Raw genomic sequence first — 20,790 nt, forward strand, 5'->3', positions numbered from 1 at the left:
TGTGGATGACAAATACGGGAAAAAGGATAATCGATGAATTACAGACCTATTTTTGCATTTCACTTTGACCCAAGTACGGCTGAATGCTTATGATTACCTCACCACAAATGACCTCTGACATTCCAACACATTCTTACAAAGCCCGTGATTGCTTGGTTCATCGGGATCTACTTGCATGCAGCAACCCAGTGAGAAACAGTAATAAATAAGGTTCACACTAAAGAAATTACTAGGAACTGGTAAAAAGTAACTTGTATTTGTGCATATTTAAGCACAGCTCTACAACGTAAGTTGGCAAAGTCCTTTTCCAAGTGGGGCTTCTTACAGTTTACTAAAGACTACATGCATCATGCATCACTAGGTGCATCAAATTCATCCGAGTGTGCCGATTTAAACAATTAGTCAACTGAGAATGTTTAAGATATTCAGCTTTGAGGAAAGGATGAGTTTTGAGGTCATACAATAGGGGGTCAAACTTTCAATTTTTGAGACCAACGAGAAATAAAAGTCGACCCCAAGAACATTATTTTGCAAAGGATGAAAGTGTGTGACCTTTAGAGTTGACCTCTGTGTCAATGGCAAGACAAGGAATGGACCAATCAGAAAGAAGGTCACTGTGGAAGGTCAACCAGCAATTATTTTGCAGGACGACCAAACACAACTTAATCATCCATTAATGCCGGCCAAAAAAACTGCTGTTTGCAATATACATGTATCATCAAGATTTTTGATGTCCTCTTCAGCAGCCTAAGCTAGCCTTTGGCTTTCAACTTCTTGAAATAACTCTAAGAAAGAAATAAGAAGTTAAATTCAAGAACATGAAGTTTGTCTGATCTGATACAAACTCTTAAAATGATCTCTTTCGTCAAGTAAATATAAATTTATGGTTTTCTAGTCAATATCAAAAGGCGATTCAACAACCATGATTCTAATGCAGACACCAAAACATAAGTCCAAAACTCGGAACCACACAAGTATCCTACCCAGTGGGCAATATTTTCAAACTGCTCCCATTCTAAGATAAAGTTTGGTTTGGTGTGTACATTTAGGTTGGATGCGGTACACAGGAGACGTAATTTTGGATGTCATGATCCAATCCTGCCATTGCCCATTTTGATTTCAAATTCAAATAACACCTAGCAAATTCATATTTTCATTTAAACATTAAGAATGTCTCGTCAGGTTTGTATTTTCAGATATAAAAGTAAGGGTGACAACAAAAAATGTTATTTGTATAAATGTTGAGAACTTGGAGGCCAGTTACCAATTCAACCCCCTTGGCTGCTGTATGGTTGAATCAAAAAGTACTCGAATCAGATTGGCAAACACCTCGGGCCAACTACCCCTCCCCCAAATTCAGATGGACGATACTGGCCTTTGGAGACAGGGCATAGCTGGGAGGGACAGGTACAAATAAGAGAGTGTTATGTATCACATCACAGTGGCCACATATCTGTCTGTCGCACTTCAGCCACACTTACACTGACCTTCTCTAATGCCATCCAATGTGTGGTCCCTCAGGGTAACAAGGCTAGTGGGCTCAGCCACAGTTTATCCTTCCTCCTTACCTACAGAGTACCATTTTAGCAAGAGTTCCAACTTTGGGAAAACCTACACATTGCCTTTCATCCACACAACGACAATAGCTACAATCAACTACACGAGTGCCCACATCAAGTCACAAAAATCCACTTTTCCTTTGTTTTCAAGACAGCTTTCCCACTCCAAGATATTCAGAAAGCAGACAGAGTCTGATCAATTATTGTCTTCTCCTCTGATCAGCATGCCATGACATTCATTTCTAAACTTTACCTGAACTTTGCCCCATGTCTGAATGTCCTTCACCCCAGATATTTGGCCCAGTGCCTAATTCTTGATATTCAGTACGCCCTTGGTGGCACTATTCATGATGTCTGTGAAGCACAGATACATCACCCAGGCCATCGCCATATTGATTAAGAGGACAGTTTCTTTTGGTAGGAAGTCAAGACCAAGTCATGGGGATCCCACACCATCTTAGTGTCCACGCAATTTTACTAGTTCCCAGGGCCAAAGGAACCAGTTTCTCTGTACTCTGAATTTTAACATGCAAGTACCTTTAACTGATCCAAGCACAGAATAAACTTGTCTCCACATTAGGACAAAAGAACAGTACCCACTTTGAATATTTGGATATGTATGAGATGTGCTCAAATAAAATCAATTAGTGCACTGCACAAGATCTGTGGAAGTACTATACTAAGACAGTGATTCACAGCAGAAAATTATGCATCATCACCATTGGGGGAGGAGCATATTCATCCACTTCCATTCACAAAGGTATGTATGCCCGTATAAGGTCATTGAGGGTGGTCTGACCATATAGTGTACAGAAATCCCCTACTGCTTCAAAATAATCCCTGCAGGTAAGAACTTGAAAATACACTTCTGAAGATGGAATAAATTGTGACAAAAGGTCTGTTTTGAAGTAAATCAACATTATTGGTTGCAATACAAGATAGACGGCCATTGTCGACATTTAGAAAAAAAGCAACAGAAATTGAACAGGAGAGGGCAGTATCTACACAAATCAATTGTATAACATGAACAAGCACGTGAAGAAAGAATGTGTGATTTCATCCTCTGACAAATCTTAACACAATCATTTAAGTGTGTCTGATTGGTATCATTGATATGCACCAACCAACTGCATCAAGGAGACATGTCTAATTATGTTCCAGCACATGCCAGGCAAGCAAGAACTGACCAATCTTTGTATCAGAGAAGACTATCAGTAGGAGGGCAGGGTACCTAGTCCCCTGTGCTTATGGTTGCATCACTGACTGGCCCTTGTATTATCATAATGGTGGGGGGGCAGGGATAACCCCACCCATCAGGGGACAGTAACGGATATGGAAATATCCAATATATACTATTTCCACTCACCCACCCTCCTGATCAAATGACCCTTCTTTACTAAGAACCAAGCTGGTGTTTCACAAAACAAAGTCCCAAAACCAAAACTTTAACCCCCCCTCCCCCAAATTGAAATGAAAATAAAGCAAACCAAACCAATCTCCACAAACAAAATAAATGAAACCAACACAAAATGAATATAACCCAAACCACATACAACACAACCAAACTCAGCCCAACCCAACACAACCGAACCAAAGTAAAAGCCGGACATTCCAAATGCCTGCAAAATCTCTCCCAAAGGCAAAATAACTGGCGGGATTATGACGTCCCGAGTGGGAAAGATAAAAGGGTTGTTGGAGAGTAAAAGTATGAAAAGATCAAAGAGGATAGTAGCACTTGACATGACTGGATCACCTGAAAATGATGGCGTGGAGAGAAATTACAACCCAAGAAAAACAACCCAAACAATGCACACAACCTTTAACGAAGAAACATGAAAATATCTCAAGAGACTGATTGTGAAGCAAATGTCCAAGAAACACATTTTCCACAAGCAGCCTATATCCCGAACAACACATTTTTAAAAAGGGAGTTTTCAAAATTATCACAAAGAAAATATTTGTAAACGGCATATATACAATGTTTCTCTGCAAACCATCAGGTCTTTTATTGGGGCCTGGTAAATTTAAATCGTTCGAATAATTCGATTATAATTTATATAATTTAAAACAACATATTTGTAAAATACATCAGAATTGATCAGGGAGGTGACAGTATCATCAAGACTTCTGCATGTCCTTTAAGATGAAGTGAAATGCTAAAATATCTTTTAATAGTTACATCTGTTTGCCTCATTCAAATAAATTGTGCAGGGAGGTCTACACCAAACTATGAAGTCATAGGTAAGTCTGTGCATTCACAAATGCAATGTCCTACACATCTTGGTGCTTTCATATTTCTATAATAATCTTCTCAAGACAAGCTACAGAATTTCCCTGTGATCTTGTGTAATATTCAGTGCAATATGCATGGGCTCGAGGAGTACTGACAACAGTTGAAATCTGAATATCTTGGATTTCCTTTGAAAGAATTCAAATCTCACAATATGCGTGTGCTTGAATAGCAACTTCGAGTGAATAAAAAATTGCATACTGAAGTTCTGAATTATGCCTTTGATATAAAAAGTGTCCAACTTACATACATATAACATGTACAAATAGGCTACTCATACAATTGATATGTTACCTAGGGCTGAATAATCTCCATATATTCCTCACAGCCTACATGTCATTGATCTAAACAGCTAATCTAGCAAGCACTTATTCAAACTGTTCTATGCTTTTGTATTGTAACACTACAAATATTTTACTTACTAATGAAATAAAATGCATAAATGTTATCCAATTCAGACAAACGGTAACATGTAACAATCTTATCTACTTCATGAGGCAGCCTTTTTTTCCTTTTACATTTTTCATATTTGTATTTGTTTACATTGAATAAATATTAATATAAACTTTGTACACAGCACACATAGCTACGAAGCAAAGGCAGTTTTCTACTTGTTTAACCCACCTAATGTTCTTTGGATTGACTGAGTGATTTAATGATTTCTAGGACGTGGTATAAAATCATGTAGCAGCTCACTGTAAATAAGGCACTTGATGAGATGCCATTATCATTCATATCCAGAGACAGACAAGTGGGTAGAGGAGGGGGGGAGGGCAGTGGAGGGGGGCAATACCAGGGTGTGGCTGGTGATGGGAGTGTACGCAGAGTCCAATTGGTGAAACAACAATGGTGCTCAACCCGGGATGAACTGAACAGAACTAATGATGAAACAACTGACGGGAAAAGGTTGAACAAAGAGCCAATAAATCACATCCAGACAGCACTGGTAATGAATGTGTGATTTAGCTCATCATTGGACACAATAGACAAGTTGATTTCAAAGTTTTAAAAAAAAAATTTCTAAGCTTTTACTATGTTTAAATGGACCCTAAAATATTGATTATTTTTTTCTAATCAAACATGATTCAAGTAAAGTTTCTTGTATGCGGGAAGTTATTTAGCTCCATTGTTCTTACTCTGGTAAGACAGACCTTGTAAGGTTCCCGTAAGTAAATTCCATAAAATGTGGTAAGCAAAAATTATCTAGGTGAACAGGAACATCTGAGTATTGAACACTGAGGGGTCTGCATTACAGTAATTAGGCAGAGTAAAAACTGGCTTTTAAATCATGTCATGAATTAGGAGCTAACAGGGATCTTAGAGAGGCACAAATTCAGAAGAAAAGGATGACTTTATCATGATGTAGAACAAATCTTGAAACCTGAATCTTGAAATGTGTTGAAAGATTACTAAGAGTCCGTGTTTTCAGCCTACAGATATGTCTACTTTGGTAACATTACAGTCCTCAACTGACGACGTTAATTTGCTTGGAGTTAGCTGGTAGAGTGTGGAAAAAAGTTCACGGCCTTGATGCACACTGGCTTCACAAAGACCTGGCCAGTACCACTTGGATACTGTCTCATGACAGTTGTCTTTGCAGCCAACCGAAGATGCAAAGTTCTGAGTCCAGTTCGTTCAAATGGAGAATTCTTCCAGTCCAATTGTCCTGATTGGGGGTTCATTTGAGGGGCTGTCCTACTAACAGGGGAAATCTCTAGAAATAAATCGGCTGATTTATTTTACTCAACCTTGTGTTCAACCTTGTCGACAAGGGTCTTGGCAGTCTCTGGCATTTCCTCTACGTATAGAGTGGCTTCGGAAATCGTTGTGCCATGTTTGTTTGTTGCTTCACACCTATATAAACCAGAGTGCTTCTCAAAATCGACTTCGGTGATGGACAACATGTACATGCCTTCGTCTTCATCCTCCTCTGAACAGATTATTACACCGTCAATATCGAGTGGTCCATCCTCGTCACTCCACTTGACTGTGATGGGCTTCTCTCCGGTGATCTTGACAACAAAGGCGGCAGCGCTTTTCTCGATCTCAGAAACGTCAGCCATCTCCTGGGTGAACACTGGGGCTGCATGCCAAAAAGAAAAACCAAAAAAAAAACAGCCTTTAATTTGATGAATTTGCCAAATTGAAAGAAAATGCCCATGTCAGAAAAAGACCATACTGTCCAAGAAACAAACAAAAAGGCAACTGTAAATCTCATCACCTTGATTATCAATTAAGTCCTCGTGTCTGCAAGAGTTTACATTACCTAGTGTCAAAACTCGCTTGTTTACACTTAAGAAAAGTCAACTTTTTCACTTCTTTTTCTGCCAGTTCACTGTTCCTCCGTTTGTCAGGGATGACATACGATGCTACTTTAATGGAATGATATGTGAGGTATTCCGGCAAAATGTGAGAGAAATGGGCAATGTTTAAAAGGAGGGCTTGTCGCTATTAGGAAAGAGAATCAAAATTTCTTTACAATACCGTTTGTATTATTTCAGTTCAATGACAAGTTATGGGTGTTTATAATTGGCATGTAACAATACGTCTTAAACTAAAATACTGAGCAAAAGGCCCTTAAAGTTTTGAGTTTTGTAAATGAAAAGACGCTTTTTTTTCTCCTTTTCATTTTTATTGCATGATTTATACACAAATTCCTAACAAAACATGAGCATTTATATATCAAAAATAACAAACATCAATAAATCTGTGAAATGAACACAAAAATTCTCCAATTTCCTTCACTCCCCAACTTTTTGCCGATAAGCCCATGCCTCGTTCCATCTCATTTTGCTAGAATTCCACACATGTAAGACCAGTAACCCTCCGTGTCTACTCATAATGAAAGGTTGGTAATATTTGATATTAATAATTTTGCAAACATCTTTACAGCACTTTAGAGAACTAACAAACTTCCATTTACAGAACAGTGATTTAATTTCTATGCCTACAATAATCTGCGAATGCAAGTTAGTAACATCAAAATTAAAAACAAATATCATTAATGTGATGGAAGAACACTATGTTCCTTGTAATAACTGAGGAACATAAAAAAAAACATATTTTGGGACAGTTTTTCCTGAATCATTTGCTGTACTTTGATCTCTGACCAGCCTCTGACCCCTGACCCAACGCTAAATGTTAAGTGACCTATAGGGTTACCAGTAAAGCTTGTCATGAGTAGACAATAGGAATATAACCTCAAAGTTGATCTGATTACTGATGGAAGTACTAACTTTTTTTTTATTGTTTTGATTTCGTTTCTTACTTCAGGGGGGGATGTTACATGTAGGTCGGGAGGGTTCTCAGGTTGCTTGTCATGATGTTCAAACATGCAATTTGGTACATGTTTTTCATTTAATGGAACAAAGTACAAGGATATTTTTCTTGTATCTTTCAGAATTTTTGAACAAGACACAATCAAAATGAAGCATTGTCTTAAGAGCAAAAAAGATAATATACCTACATTTCATGCAATTTACAACACTTGTATGCAAAGCGCACACATGACACACAATACCATAAGTGCCATGAGAAATTCCCAAATGTAAATTTAGGAAAGCAGTTAGATCATGTTAACAGTTTTTGTTGATCTCTTTTTAAAGACGTTTCCTAAAAAATATTTATGAACATAATGATCTGGTCTATACTGGTCAAAATGGCCTAGTTTGATACTGGACACTGTGGGTGTGGCCACACCCCTCCTGAGCTGGTCAGGACTGGCGAAGATTGGGTCAATAAACCTCAATTCCTTTTGTAACAACTAATCAGCTGCAGTCAAGGGTGAATCCAGGCAGAGAACAAGTGGAAATTCTACCTCAAAGGGGAGGATATATCCCAAGGGGATGAGAATGAGGACATCCTGTCAAGGAACGCATCCCCAAGGGAACAAAACCCCAAAGGGGATATTACCACAATTTCCCCAAATGGGCATAATATCCCCCAACTGGACACTGTCCAGCCATAAGAGGACACACAAAATGATAAAATACCCACTTATTGCTGCCTGCATCCACCCAAGACAATAATTAGTTCTGTTATTGCAACTGCCATCAGTGTTGGTAATACCAAGGCAGCATACCAGGCATAATAACAATGCTAAATATGGCATGTCCAGTGAATGGTATGAGAGGTGAAAGGCTGAGCTGAACATGCAAATCATAGCGGAAGAAAAATGATGGAATAGGAGAAAGTTCAATGCAAAAGACGTGCCAATTTTTCCCCTTTGCCATTATACAGGTATATTTCTGAAAACTTGATATTGACAAAGTGTCAGAACTCATCGAAGCCTTCATGCAATACACTAAAGGTTAGAATAATATACATTACATGTACATTTAGAAGTTCATTTTTCTTGATAAGACTTAGAATGGAATACAGGCCATTCAGAAATTGCTAATGATGTACAATGTCGGAGTAATGAGACTCAGGGGGGTTATGTTAGAAATGGATGACAAAGTGCAACATGAACGACCAATGCAAGCAATAACAGAACAGTGAGTTGAAAATAACAGAAACAACTGGAAACAACAGAAAAGGAGAAAAGTTCTCACCCTTGTCAGCCATGTTGAATCTGACTTCCAATGAATGAGAGAGATTAACTGAAAGAAGACTTGGAACTGGCAGTTGAGCAGACTGGAGTTTGCTTGCTGGCTAAGCTCAGATATGTGTGTGTGGAAGAGGAAACCAACGTGGGCAAAAACCACGAGGAAAAAAAATAACAGGCTGAGCGAGACACCGGCCGAGCAAAGAAAGCAAAGGGATATAAGACAGAGGCCTAGCAGCCTAATGCAAGGAATCGGCGGCGGCAGAGAAGGAGAGACAGGGATCACACACAATGACAACCAGCTCTGACCTCCTGACTGGTATGCATGGAATGAGTTCTAAAGAAGGCATTGCTGTTAATCAAGGTATGTGGTACCCACTTGCAGCCAATCATGGGGCAGGACAGTCCCTCTGTAATCTGTCTGTCGCTGGCTGTGATTGGTGCGCTGGTGCCAGGGATGATGTTGGGATTTCTGGTGGAGGGGAGCATTTTGTGGGATAACCTCTCGGTATCTCCAGTGGCATTTTTAAATAGACTGCTACCAGCAGTGAGTGCTGGCCATATATGAGCAACGATCAGCCGGCTTAGCATGGCTTGTCACGTATGTGTAACGGAAGGGAGTAGATGGGTTGAGGATGATGCACATGTAGAGCTAAAGATAACGATTACTGATGACATAACACTAGGTTTATTTTCTTACATCAATTATCCACGGATTAATGAACATTTTCAATTCTTTGTTCCGTTGTAATACAAACTATAGTAATTAGAATCTTTCTGAAGAAAAAAATGTACACACGAAATTGTTAACATGAAAGTCGGATAAACAAGGGATATCACAATGTTGTCCTGCTCATGTTTAAGTTGAGAGACTGTTTAATCACTTCAGTTGATTCACTCCCCTCCTCCAATTTTTTTATCATTTCATGAAGAAAACCATTTTTCTTCTGCAGAAAAGAGAAACAGTTTGACTTTTTTTTGAGGTGGAGGTGTGTCTGAATTGCCACAAATTGCTGTAACTATAAAGGCTGGAATTCCTACCAATCAATGTCCGTTAATCTTCACTGTGGACATCCCTTCAATGAAGTAGTATTGCATTGGCCTTGGCCATGAATTACCCGATTGGTTTAATCCAATCAGATGTCAATTGAAGTGTCAGAGGTCAACTGACCCAGGCTAGGTTGTGCCATGAATAATGAGTGATTGCATTAGTTTTCTGGTGATCAGCCAAGATTTCTTGGAAAGGCACACTGAGGTGCTGCTCAAGCGAGGAAATGTCAGGAAATGTCAGAAGATGGAAGTTTCCCTTGAGAATGATTGAGATTGAGAATGGGATGGGATCAGTGAGGAAACTGAGAAGTCATCTTCACAGTTACCATGGTAGGGTTAGAACCCCGGACATGATGATTGCTGTCAGGGATGTTGCTGGGGGCTCACTTTCTCATTCATCGTTTTTATGGGCAACTAGTTACACTCGAGAGCAAAACTCTATAACATTTCTTTGTCAAACTGCAGCCATATCTTTTGCGGGACCCGTTTGTAATTCTGATCTTATTATTTTGTGACCCTTTCAGCTACAGGCGTTTCCCCTTCCAATCTCAGGCAGTCAACACATTTCAGGGAAAAAATCCTCATGTTGAATGCTATCCCTCACTGCGGTCATCAGCGTAGTTGTGGCTACACATTCCACAATTCAAACTGGTCTAGTGATGCCTGTGATTGATGAGCCAATCTCGCAACCAGGCATCTTCTTCCTGATCAAGGATGTCATCTGGAAATGGCCAAATCTCACTCCTGTCAATTCTGAGAAGCATAACTTTTGATTGTCCTTAGTACATGTACCTCCTTTGGCAATTACTCAGACTGGTGTACTGCCAAACTACAGTAGCTGTCTTCCTCACAGAATGCATCCTCCTTGAGTCTTGAGAAGAGTACTTTTTTATTTTATAAGAGCAGTCTCTTCAGTATGATGACATGCACTTTACAATTCTTGACCCTTTACGGTCCATGTGTAACACAGATGGATCAACACAGTCTCTTTGTAAGGTCACTGATGACCTGCAGTCATAATCAAGTTCCTACTTCCGTGCTGGGCATGTGTGGACATGAGGCAGCACGGAGCAAGCAGTCTTGCCCTTGGAACACAAGCCAGCTGGGGTTGTAAGACCATTCACAAATCTTTCTCGGATGTCTGCTAAGAAATCCTCAGATTAAAACAGGGTCTGTTGCTTCATTTAGTCTAAAATCTACGCTGCCAAAAACCCACTGGATGAGGTGCTTTTATCGGGTAGATTTTCCATACATGTACAAAGTGCCATGAAATTGGGCTCTAAGATTGCCATCTTTTGGACAGATAATTTTGGCCACTTTTATCTAGGTTAATGATGATGAAATGACACACTACTTCAGAAGTAAATTTGTCTCTGTTAATGTCATAATACTAGGTAACATGACGGTTATTTCTTTGCTGTTACTCCAGTTTCCTTTAAGCTAATTTAATTGACTTTTAAACAATTGATATCTGCGTCAACACAATCATACCTGGTCATTGCCAAGTTGTTGTCCTTAAGCATACAGTTAAGAGGGAAGTCTTTGAGATTACCAACCTGAAGGCACGGCAAAAACTGCAACATACTACTCACCTATTTGATGACTGCGTCTTCTTCTTCTTCCATCAGAGTTTCTTGACTACTAGCCATTGCTCTCTGAGCACACATCTCGCACACTGTCAGTCCATCTTCCCCTGCATCATCTCTCAGTGCTTTGCAGTGGATGCACGTCGTCGATCTCTGTTGATGTTTACTTTTTCTGAAAAAAAAAAAAAAAAAGACTAAATCTTAGCACTGACACATGTTGGAAATCCTCCTCAATTTATCAATATCCAACGCAGTTCAGTCACCAACATAACATTCTTTACCCAACAGGTTTGTTATGTTTTCATACTACAAAAGGTCTACTTTGCTGAGGACCAATGGTTTATTCCACTTAGTAAAACTCCTTCAACAACAATTATGCTCAAGATTATTTTCTTAGAAATTCAAACAGTTACTGAAAACATCTGATAAATTTTGAATCTCTGTTTTCTTTTCAAAAATCAGATGCTAATATTGGCTTCATTTCAGGCATTCTGGACACACTTTCCATGCCAAAATTTTGTTTGGTCTTAAATTGCTCCTAAATGTTCAATATATTTTATTGTTTCAAGTTTTTACTTACACTGAAATTTTCAGGCATAAATCCTAACTGGCAATTCTTAATGTTGTATCTCAATCAGTTTCACCCTGAACTTTCAACATACATGTTTTTAAACTTTCACATTTTTTAATTATTGGCTAATGTTTATTACTCTAAATTGCCACAAACTGAGAAAAAAAACTTTTGCACTTCTACTTAATACAAGTACATGTACATATCAAACTAAAATTTATGCAAAATATTCTCAAATACTGTTTCTTTAAAAAAAATCCAATGCAAAGCTATTCTCTCACTCCCACATGCACTTAGCTAAAAATTAGCCACAAAGACTAAAGTTCATTGCCCCAAGATTACACTAAATCCCAACCCTGACCTTCAATTTGGACTGCCCAGTTTTCAGATCAACCCTCATTCAATTTGTTCCTACATCCCTACACAAGCTTACACCTCTGACACCCATATATGTAGACTAGTAGGCCAGGTCTGCAAACAGCCAGACAACACATGGTAAGTGATGTATATTACCACATAACTTGACCATATTAGTCAATGCATGGTGTGTGCTGCTTGCTGATGGAGAAATGAACATTGAGTTTTCCTACACTCACTCTCATATGCGGAGGACTTAAACAGTGACCAGTAATTAAGTGGAAAACCATACACAATTGGTTTGTGTTCTTGTCTGGGATGAGACAATGTACTGCATGTGGGGGTAATTGTAAAAGCTCTGTTTGTGTAGTAAATCAAATGATGGTGTACGTTATGAATGAGGTAACATCCTTTCAAGTTAGCACAGATAAATACAAATTTCATATGGATTTTTATAAATGAATGTAACGACAACCTTTTGTAACATGTCTTAGCATTATCTATAGAGTACCGAAGTGAATACGTCACGCGCACAATTAGTGTGTAAAAGGCATGAGCGCATGAATCAGCCCGTGAACCAACACGCGCGCGTACTCCATTCGTTTGCACTGCACTTTCTCGTTCACAGTGACGTCACACTCCGGTACTCTATTAGTCTAAAGGCTTTGAATTCAACATTTTTCAAAGGGCTGTACATGGGTTGAGGAAAGAAACTGTAAACTAATTGCATTCCGTACATCGTGTAGACAATGCACAAACGGAAATAACAAAGAGAACATTGTTTTGAATGAATGGTAAGAAGTCAGTTTGATTTTTACTTGAAACAAATCTTTGGTTTACATCAAGGTAAAACATGCCACAACTGAACACTCTATGGAAATCTGAAATTAAAAGAAGCACTGTGAACTACTTTTAGAGGACAGTTTCCAGTAATTCTCACCCAGGATGATTGAGTAATAACTATCAGTACTCATCAATCCTGCTGCATCTGGACATGTCTATGTGTGCCTCCTTCTTGTCCATCAACATTGCAAATATGTAAGCATTATCATAGGGTAGACCCTGTTAACACATGGTGAGTGTAATATTACATTGTGGTATGGTAGTAATGTACAGTAGGCGTGAAACATGCCAGTATATCCAACAAGTCAGTGACACAGCATACGGGACAAAGCAATATATCTTCCCCTTTTTTGCAAATTATTTGACAAAGGGGTATACATTACTGTCCAAGTCACAAGGTTTGTCTGTCAATACTTAATCCTAATGTATTATATTGTTAATTTGTATGTTGTTTTCTCTGTTTCTATACTGATGGTTTATTTTGTCGCCAAGTCAAAGCGTCTTTAGTGGTTTGTGTTATTAGATCATTTTTCTTCAGAGAGGTCATTATTCCAACACTTTTATTTCACTGAATAAACTTCCAATATTTCACATGTCCATTTTTTCTCAGTTATAAGGGTGCACTTTCTAAGGTTTGATATAACTACTTCATTTTGGCCCTTGTGTAACCATTAATGGCATTACAGCAACCAACTTGACAACTGTGGAAGTAGAATATGCAACATATGTATTTGTGGTCTTGAGAAAGATTCTTAGAGGAACAATATTTCAGATCCTCACACATTTTTACTCAAATATGTTCACCAATGTGTGGTGTATACAGGGCAAAATCAAAAAGGCCTATCCTAAATTTAATACAGAAATACACTACTTCATGTCTGCAAGAAAACATGAACTACAAGTTCAATATTCTTCAAGGACATGATACTGCAGTTTTATGTATTTTTAATGTGGTTTTTTTGGGGGGGTTGATTAGACTTCCTGGCCTTAACTCTAGAGGGCGCTCTCTACATTGATATAAACTATCTCACAAGAATCTGATCTTACTGTTAAAAAATGTCTGGAATGATTTTGATTTTTTTTAAATATGACTAGATTTTCAATAAATTTTTAGCTACAATGTGATTTTGTTTTGTCTTTTTCAATAAATGCAATGGCTTTGGCAATGAGCTCTTTATGGTGCTTATGCATCATACTCATTTACAGTGTGATGAGGGCACACTGTGTAATTAATCAAAAATTCTCAACAACCTGTTCCTCATTTCAAAAGCAACCCACTGAATGCGATGATGCCTCATCACTTGCCTCACCCCCCCCTCCCAAAAAATGCTCATCGTTTTATGTCAGTGGATTGTGCATATCCAGGCTCTGTGTCTATCAGACGTCTGCGTGGATTCTTGTTTGAATAAGGTCACAAACACATTGGAAATTGATGCATATCAATGATACGATGGCCAGGATGTGGGGCAGACATAAACCTCGCGTACGTCACAAACTGGCGATCACTGTGTATAATAATGTTTAAATCCAGGAAACCAGGGATAAAGGCTCCTGATTACCATCTTGATAAATAGATGACTTATTGTGTAATTATGATTGACCCTGGTTGACCCCTGTCAAACATTACATACATAGAGCATATTCCTAAGGGTTTAATTGTAGGACAGTTATTGATCTTCCATCTACTTTTGTTGATCCTGTTCACAAAGAAGTTAGATGTGCAACTTCTTGACTTCTGCACAACTTGTTAGCTTACAAACAACTGCTTTAATTATATTTATTCTTTGAGCATTTGCATGAGCAGAGTCACTGTGCATGTAAGATTTCATTTTGTGGGTTCATTTTCAAAGTTCCTTGATCTGAAATTTATGCTCTCCTCCAAGTGAAAATGACTTCAACATAAAATATGAGTAAACTTATTTGGTTGCTCCACTTTGAAAATGCAATCAGGCTAAAAGACTGTTGATGATTTATAATCAAAAAAGGAGTGAAAATGGAAGAACTTACTGTAGACTGCTCCCACTCTGTGATCTCTGTAAGTTGGCAAATATCTTATCCTTCTCCATTCCTGCCGTGCTGAAAGCCTTCTTGATGTGCTTCCGGAAACTTCCAATCTTATCCTTGCCCGACTTCTTGCTGCTGTTCAGCATTCCACGTCCAGAAACGGAAGAGGCGCGGACTATTTCCCCGGGAAGAACATCAAAGTCTTCATCCAGAGTCTTCAGGTTCTCCAAGGAGGTGGAACGGACCATAGATGGCTCTTCAACGGATAGCGAGTGGGTTGTGAGGGGGCTAGAGGAACGTGCCCGTGAGATGTCATGAATATCGCCAAAGTTGAGGTCTGTTGAAACAATACTTGACTGGGACTCTGTGGGAAAAAACAGCACTCATATAAGCAAAGAGCTACAGCAAATAATTCAAAACTCAAAGTTACACTACGATTCTATATGATTTCTTTTTCCAAAAGTTCAGAAGGAATTGACTTCCAGACATTTAAGAGTTGCTAACATTATGATCTGATTGGCCAGGCAATTTTGTCACAAATTAATATCGATTCTGATATAACCTGATCAACATTAAATGATACATATATTTAGCCACAGAACTGAAACTCTATATTTTGATAATGTGAGTAATCAGACATCCTGTTCAAAAGAATACCTCTGACGTCTAGTTTGGCCATGCAGGAGACAGATCCATTAGAATTCTCAACTGTACACGTATACTCTCCGGCATCTAACATGGTCACCCTGTGCAGGGTGAGCGTTGAGTTGTTCTCGGCGCTCATAATCTCTACACGTTTATTGCCACTATTCAGATGGCTAGGTAGAGACCAGGTAGCTGTTGGGATAGGCTTGCCAGAGAAGGAGCATGTTAGGACAGCTGACTCATCTGTGCTGACCAGGCAAGGTTTCAACTTGTCAGTAAAAGCTGGAGGCTCTGAAAAGACGAAGACATCAGGAAGCGTCATGTTTGGTTCTGAAACATCACTCTAGGAGACACATTGAAAACGGAAGACAATCTGACACCGTGAAGTAAGTGCAAGCATATGGATATGTACTGTGCAAAGTTCATTTGGGAAACTTCAAAGTAACATTTCTGTTGCAAAAAAAAAACATAATTGGTTAGGTGGTTGGACCTACAAAGCAAAAAATTAGCACAACATAAAGTTAATTATTCAACCCAACTACTTCAAATTCACAGAAAATATGACCAAAACAAGGCAATTGCGAATGGCAAACAGACATCTTGAGGCAATCTGGAGCCAACATTTCTCACCGTCAGCCAAACTCATCTTCTTCAGTAATCCTGGGGTCACATAGCCTTCCATCCCTGGGCTGGTCTCATCGGTTGGAATGGTCTGGATGTGGAACAGGTTGTTCTCGCAGACCTCCAGCAGTTTGACCACGTCACCTTTCAGAATCTCTTTGGTCTCATGACCGTCATCTACCAAGTCTTCAAGGACTTCATACATTGCTCCAACAGAGGGAACAAGCTGGAATGAAGCAAACAGGTAAAACTCACATCAATAGACTGATCCACGCAGCCCCGCCCATTGCACACACCTGGGCAAGAAACATGTGTTTCTCTCCAATGCCATACTGCACGCTGAAGCTACACACGTTGAATCCACATGCATGCATGTCTGACATAAACCACAGCAGTGATTGGTCAAAGAACCATGGGATGGGGCTTAGTTCTATTGCTTAGTTTGTCAACTGCAGTCATATGTTCTGGGTTACAACACCAACTGAGCACAACGCTCATATTCTCACACACACTCTCACGAAGCAAGCTACAAGTGATAATATTAAGACAGTTTATAAAAGCTACATAAAACACACTACCAAAAAATTAATTTGTTCTATCCTGACTAATTTGAGTATGTCTTGAAAGGAAGTTTGCACTCACCGAAGTGAAGGTGCTAAAGTCAATGGACCCAGTCATGCTATCTATACTTCCTCTGCCTGATCGGGGGATGCTCAGTAAAGTTGGGCTGGATATCAAGCTGATCAGAGACTCTGTCGACTTGCTGAAATTACCATTTAAGCCTTTAGGGGAAAAAACAGACTTCTTGTTACAACTTGATACTGCATGTTCTTAGATCTACATGGACAGTAGGTTCCAGAAAAGTAACCTAAAATATGGTCAAATTACTAGATTTATACTCCAAATGATAGGGGCCTCATAGACAGCATTAGAACTGACAAGGTAAGGATTTCAGACCAATCAGAAATGATTTCCCAGAGGAAAAACGATATTGTTTTAATTTCTTTAATGTATCTTCATGATTTGTTTCTAGCTGAATCCTTGCCAACTGCGTTTAGTGAATATTCATTAGTGTTTAGAGAATATTCATTATTAGTACACCTTGATAGTAAAGGGTGCTATCAGTTTAATGGTCGGTTAAAATTCCAGACAGAATGGTTAGTTGACAGTGAGGTTAATGATATCCTGTTCATTTCCATTCTTTCCAAACTATACTCAACTTGGAGCTTTGAGTTGTCAGATATTTCTGTTATTAACTTGGATTGGTTCTCTGACACATTCTGGACTTGTTCTCCCAATAAGGTTGCACACATACAATGTATTCACATTACAGGTGTTTCTCTCTTGTTTGTAAAAGGACATAGCTTGCTTTGTCAGGTGACATCTACTTAATAATTATCACAAGCCAAACTCCACAAGCTTTGATGACCTTTTCAATAGAAATCTATCTAGATGTCTGAGAACAAGTCTTACAGAGGTCAACAAACTTCTTCAAAAAGACTAATTGGATTTTGTTTCAGCAGTGGCATGATTTTGTTAAAGCAGTCCCTCAAAAGTTGAAATGCTCAGAAAGGTATATAAGAAGCTCTGGAGAGTTCCAATCTGGGATGCAAGTCATTTTTACACACTGGGAATTGCCTGGAATGACACTTGTTCTCACGTAAGAATGTTGATCCATGCAAGTTTAAGTGAGAAACGTTAAAAGAACATGTAGAGGATTCTCTTGGAATATCCCTTGTTCAGAGCAGGCCCGTTCCAAATGCAACAAAGCCTATGAAAGTTTTGACAATCTCCATGGTTTCCAATGGATCAGGCATTCCCTTTAACAACTTCTTCCTGAAAACATTCCCTGTGGAGTGACTACAATTCCTAGTGGAATCGCTACGCAATACCTGGTTCCAACTGAGATGAGGACAAGGAGCTTCCGGATAAGAGCATGGAAGTGGCACGACGTTTACGCGGGATGATAGGTGAGTGGTCTGAGGATGGAGGGCGGTATACAAACGAATCCCGTCACAGCAAACGTGTTCATGAGAGGAAAATGGTGGAACACACAATGGGCAAATCAAAACTATGGCAACGGAAATCTTTGCTCAAACACTTGGCAAGCTTTGAACAAAAACTCACTGCTGCAAAATTTGAGGAAAGAATAAAAAATAAACAAAAGGGCAACAAATTTTTTTTTCACACCATTGTTAAAACTTTTTTTCTTCTCTTTTACAGAGCAATTAGTTTGAAATTTTGTTAATTTTGGAATAAGTCAAAGGTTACATATCCAGTCAAAAATACAGCAAAAGTTGTAATTTCTGTTGTCAATAAATTAGTGTTAGAGTGATAGTGCTATGCTGGGCAACACCTGAATTTGAAAGTAACAAAACACAAAATATTAGTAAACCAAGGAATAATATCGTCAAGAGTAAAACCAGTTCATTTGAACCCCACACACCAAGTGAACACCCACAGTTTCTGTGATCCATGTATTCCAGTATTAGGACACTCAATTTATCTTCAAGCAACCTGATTAACCTGTGTGCGGTATGCTCAACAGCACGGTATGTTCAACAGAACGCACCAGATGAGAGCAAAATGCACAGTGCATAATACATTGTCATCTGTAGAGGAGCGTATTGCATTACTCTTGGAATGGTAAAACAAATCATCTCTAACAATCCCAGGTTTGCTTGAAAATAAAATTGGACACCACATCAATCCCAATCTTTGCTAGGCAAAATGTATTGCATTTAAGCTATTTTCGTCTTTATAAATGGAAATAAATATATGAATCAAAACACAATAAACAAATGCAATGCTGATAAAACTGACGATATGACTAGGCGAACCAAACAAGATGTTTGCAGCAAACAGCAAGTCAAACAATGAAGCAAAATGTGACAAAATTAAGGGATTGCTCCGCATGACACATAATGTGTTACAGATTAAATGTGTCCAATTTAACAAATTCAATTTTTCATATCAACAAATTCTTAAAAAAAAAATTACAAAATGACAAATCTGCTAAAAAAATCAACACACTAAGTTTTGCCTTTTACGCTCAGCTATGCTTCTTTTCTATGCCAAGAACTTAGGCCGACATATTTCTGAACTGCAGAACTATTTTTTGCCCAAACAAATTGCACAAACAAGTAAGTACTAAGCAAGTTACCCACTACCTGGCATCAGCAAGTTTGAGGAATGCTATACATACCAAAGCGTCTCTCGCTGGAGGACTTTCCTTCACGAAGTTCTCTGGGGACCTCTGCTATCAAGTCACGCAGAGATTTCACCCAAGCCTCCTTCACATACTTTGTCTTGGCCTAAATGCATAATAAGCAGAAAATAGGAATTTCAGGTTGAATATTTCTACAAACACGGGCTCACAAATCCTCAGGAATGTGATTGTTTCTATACAAAGCTAATAACTCCAGTGATGTGCCTACTTTGTTTCTATGTTTAATATTAATTATCAATTCAATGCTTTTGTTGCATCTTTACAAGTCATAAAACCATTAGTTACGGCTGGTACAAAATAAACACATCTCACTGTTAAACATATGCTTAGTACACATGTTTATGGCATGTTCTTCATAAAATGGACCACAATGAAACTCCAAATGTCATTTTTCAAAACTTCTAAAAAGTAAAATACAAATTAACACCTTCAGAGTTATAAAAATGATCATTTGGGGATAATTAGGCATACTGTGTACATTTGGTGGGCATTTGGTTGGCTACCATTGCAAATTAAATAGAGCTGAATTAATTTAAAGTTTTAGGTCAAAAGTATTCACACCAGAGGACTTCAAAACTTCTCTCAACAAAAAGGAGAATTCAGTATATTTTTCAACTGATGTATGTTAAAGCGCTTATTAAATTAGAATCAACAACTCTGAGCATTAGATTTTCATCATGCCTTGGACATCTTTTTTTTGTGAACGTCATTCAGTATGAATGATTTTCTTTTGAGAAACCTTGGTACGAAGAGAAAAATCCCGGAGCATCGCCATTGGATGGAGGGGCTCATAAATACTGAATGAAAAAGAGGGCGCACTTTCTGGGTTGATGTCAAAGGTCAAACAGCCCATGATGCAGCAAAACCCCACTATCGATATTTTGGACTACGGTTTCCGGAAACGTACTTTAAGAAAATGTGATTGGTCCAGTCGTAAAGGGATGATGGTTTGGGGGTGCTTTTCTGCACTTTCTTTAAAGCGTGTGTTGTACATCGATTTTGATTTTACTCGCTGCTTTTTGCAATTGATTTTTTTGACAGAATCGAATGACGTTCGCAACTGCCGACTGCAGGAAAAATGAGTCCCCAAAGTTGACCATTATCTATATCTTGTCCATATTTTGAGGAACCTGCCATATATATTTTATATAGAAATTTCACCTGCTGAATGACTGCTGATTAAAGCTCCAGACAGAGAAACGAAGCAATGGACAATATGACAACTTACCAGGATTGTCGTTGGTGACAGTCTTCCCTGTGATGAAAGTTCAAACCGTCTCTCATCTGACTGATCTTCAGAGACATGCAGAGCACCAACCTAAAACAAAAAACAATTCAAATAACCTAGGTTCAATTTCGGACAAGGTTTTAAAGTGTCTCAAAAATAGTTTTGTAGTTGGATAACTTCAATATAAATTTGCTCTGTCTCTTTTTTTTTCTGATGCAATGAAGGAAAACAAGTTGGTGTTGAATGATTTCACTGAGCCCT

The 20,790-nt window shown here is 38.6% G+C and overlaps 1 protein-coding gene across 5 annotated transcripts in view; it reads right to left on the reverse strand.

Moving 5' to 3' along the window:
- Nucleotides 1–3,533: 3,533 nt before the first annotated feature.
- The window catches only part of LOC110986244 (uncharacterized), a 52,344-nt gene continuing 35,087 nt past the window's right edge, over nt 3,534–20,790 (reverse strand). For 4 of the 5 annotated variants that reach the window (XM_087134475.1, XM_022247978.2, XM_087134476.1 and 1 more), the window contains 9 exons: nt 20,530–20,619; nt 19,278–19,386; nt 17,965–18,051; nt 16,715–16,854; nt 16,082–16,298; nt 15,464–15,742; nt 14,810–15,170; nt 11,038–11,203; nt 3,534–5,932 (listed from right to left, as the gene is read on the reverse strand). In XM_087134475.1, the coding sequence (XP_086990601.1) occupies nt 11,038–11,203; nt 14,810–15,170; nt 15,464–15,742; nt 16,082–16,298; nt 16,715–16,854; nt 17,965–18,051; nt 19,278–19,386; nt 20,530–20,619 (1,449 nt within the window). In that variant the 3' untranslated portion in view covers nt 3,534–5,932. The remainder of the gene's footprint in view (nt 5,933–11,037; nt 11,204–14,809; nt 15,171–15,463; nt 15,743–16,081; nt 16,299–16,714; nt 16,855–17,964; nt 18,052–19,277; nt 19,387–20,529; nt 20,620–20,790) is intronic. The other variant, XM_087134477.1, reaches the window with a different exon arrangement.

Source organism: Acanthaster planci, linkage group LG03 (genome assembly GCF_054643075.1).
Source record: "Acanthaster planci isolate LZ-2023a linkage group LG03, COTS_SCS, whole genome shotgun sequence".
Lineage (NCBI taxonomy): Eukaryota > Metazoa > Echinodermata > Asteroidea > Valvatida > Acanthasteridae > Acanthaster > Acanthaster planci.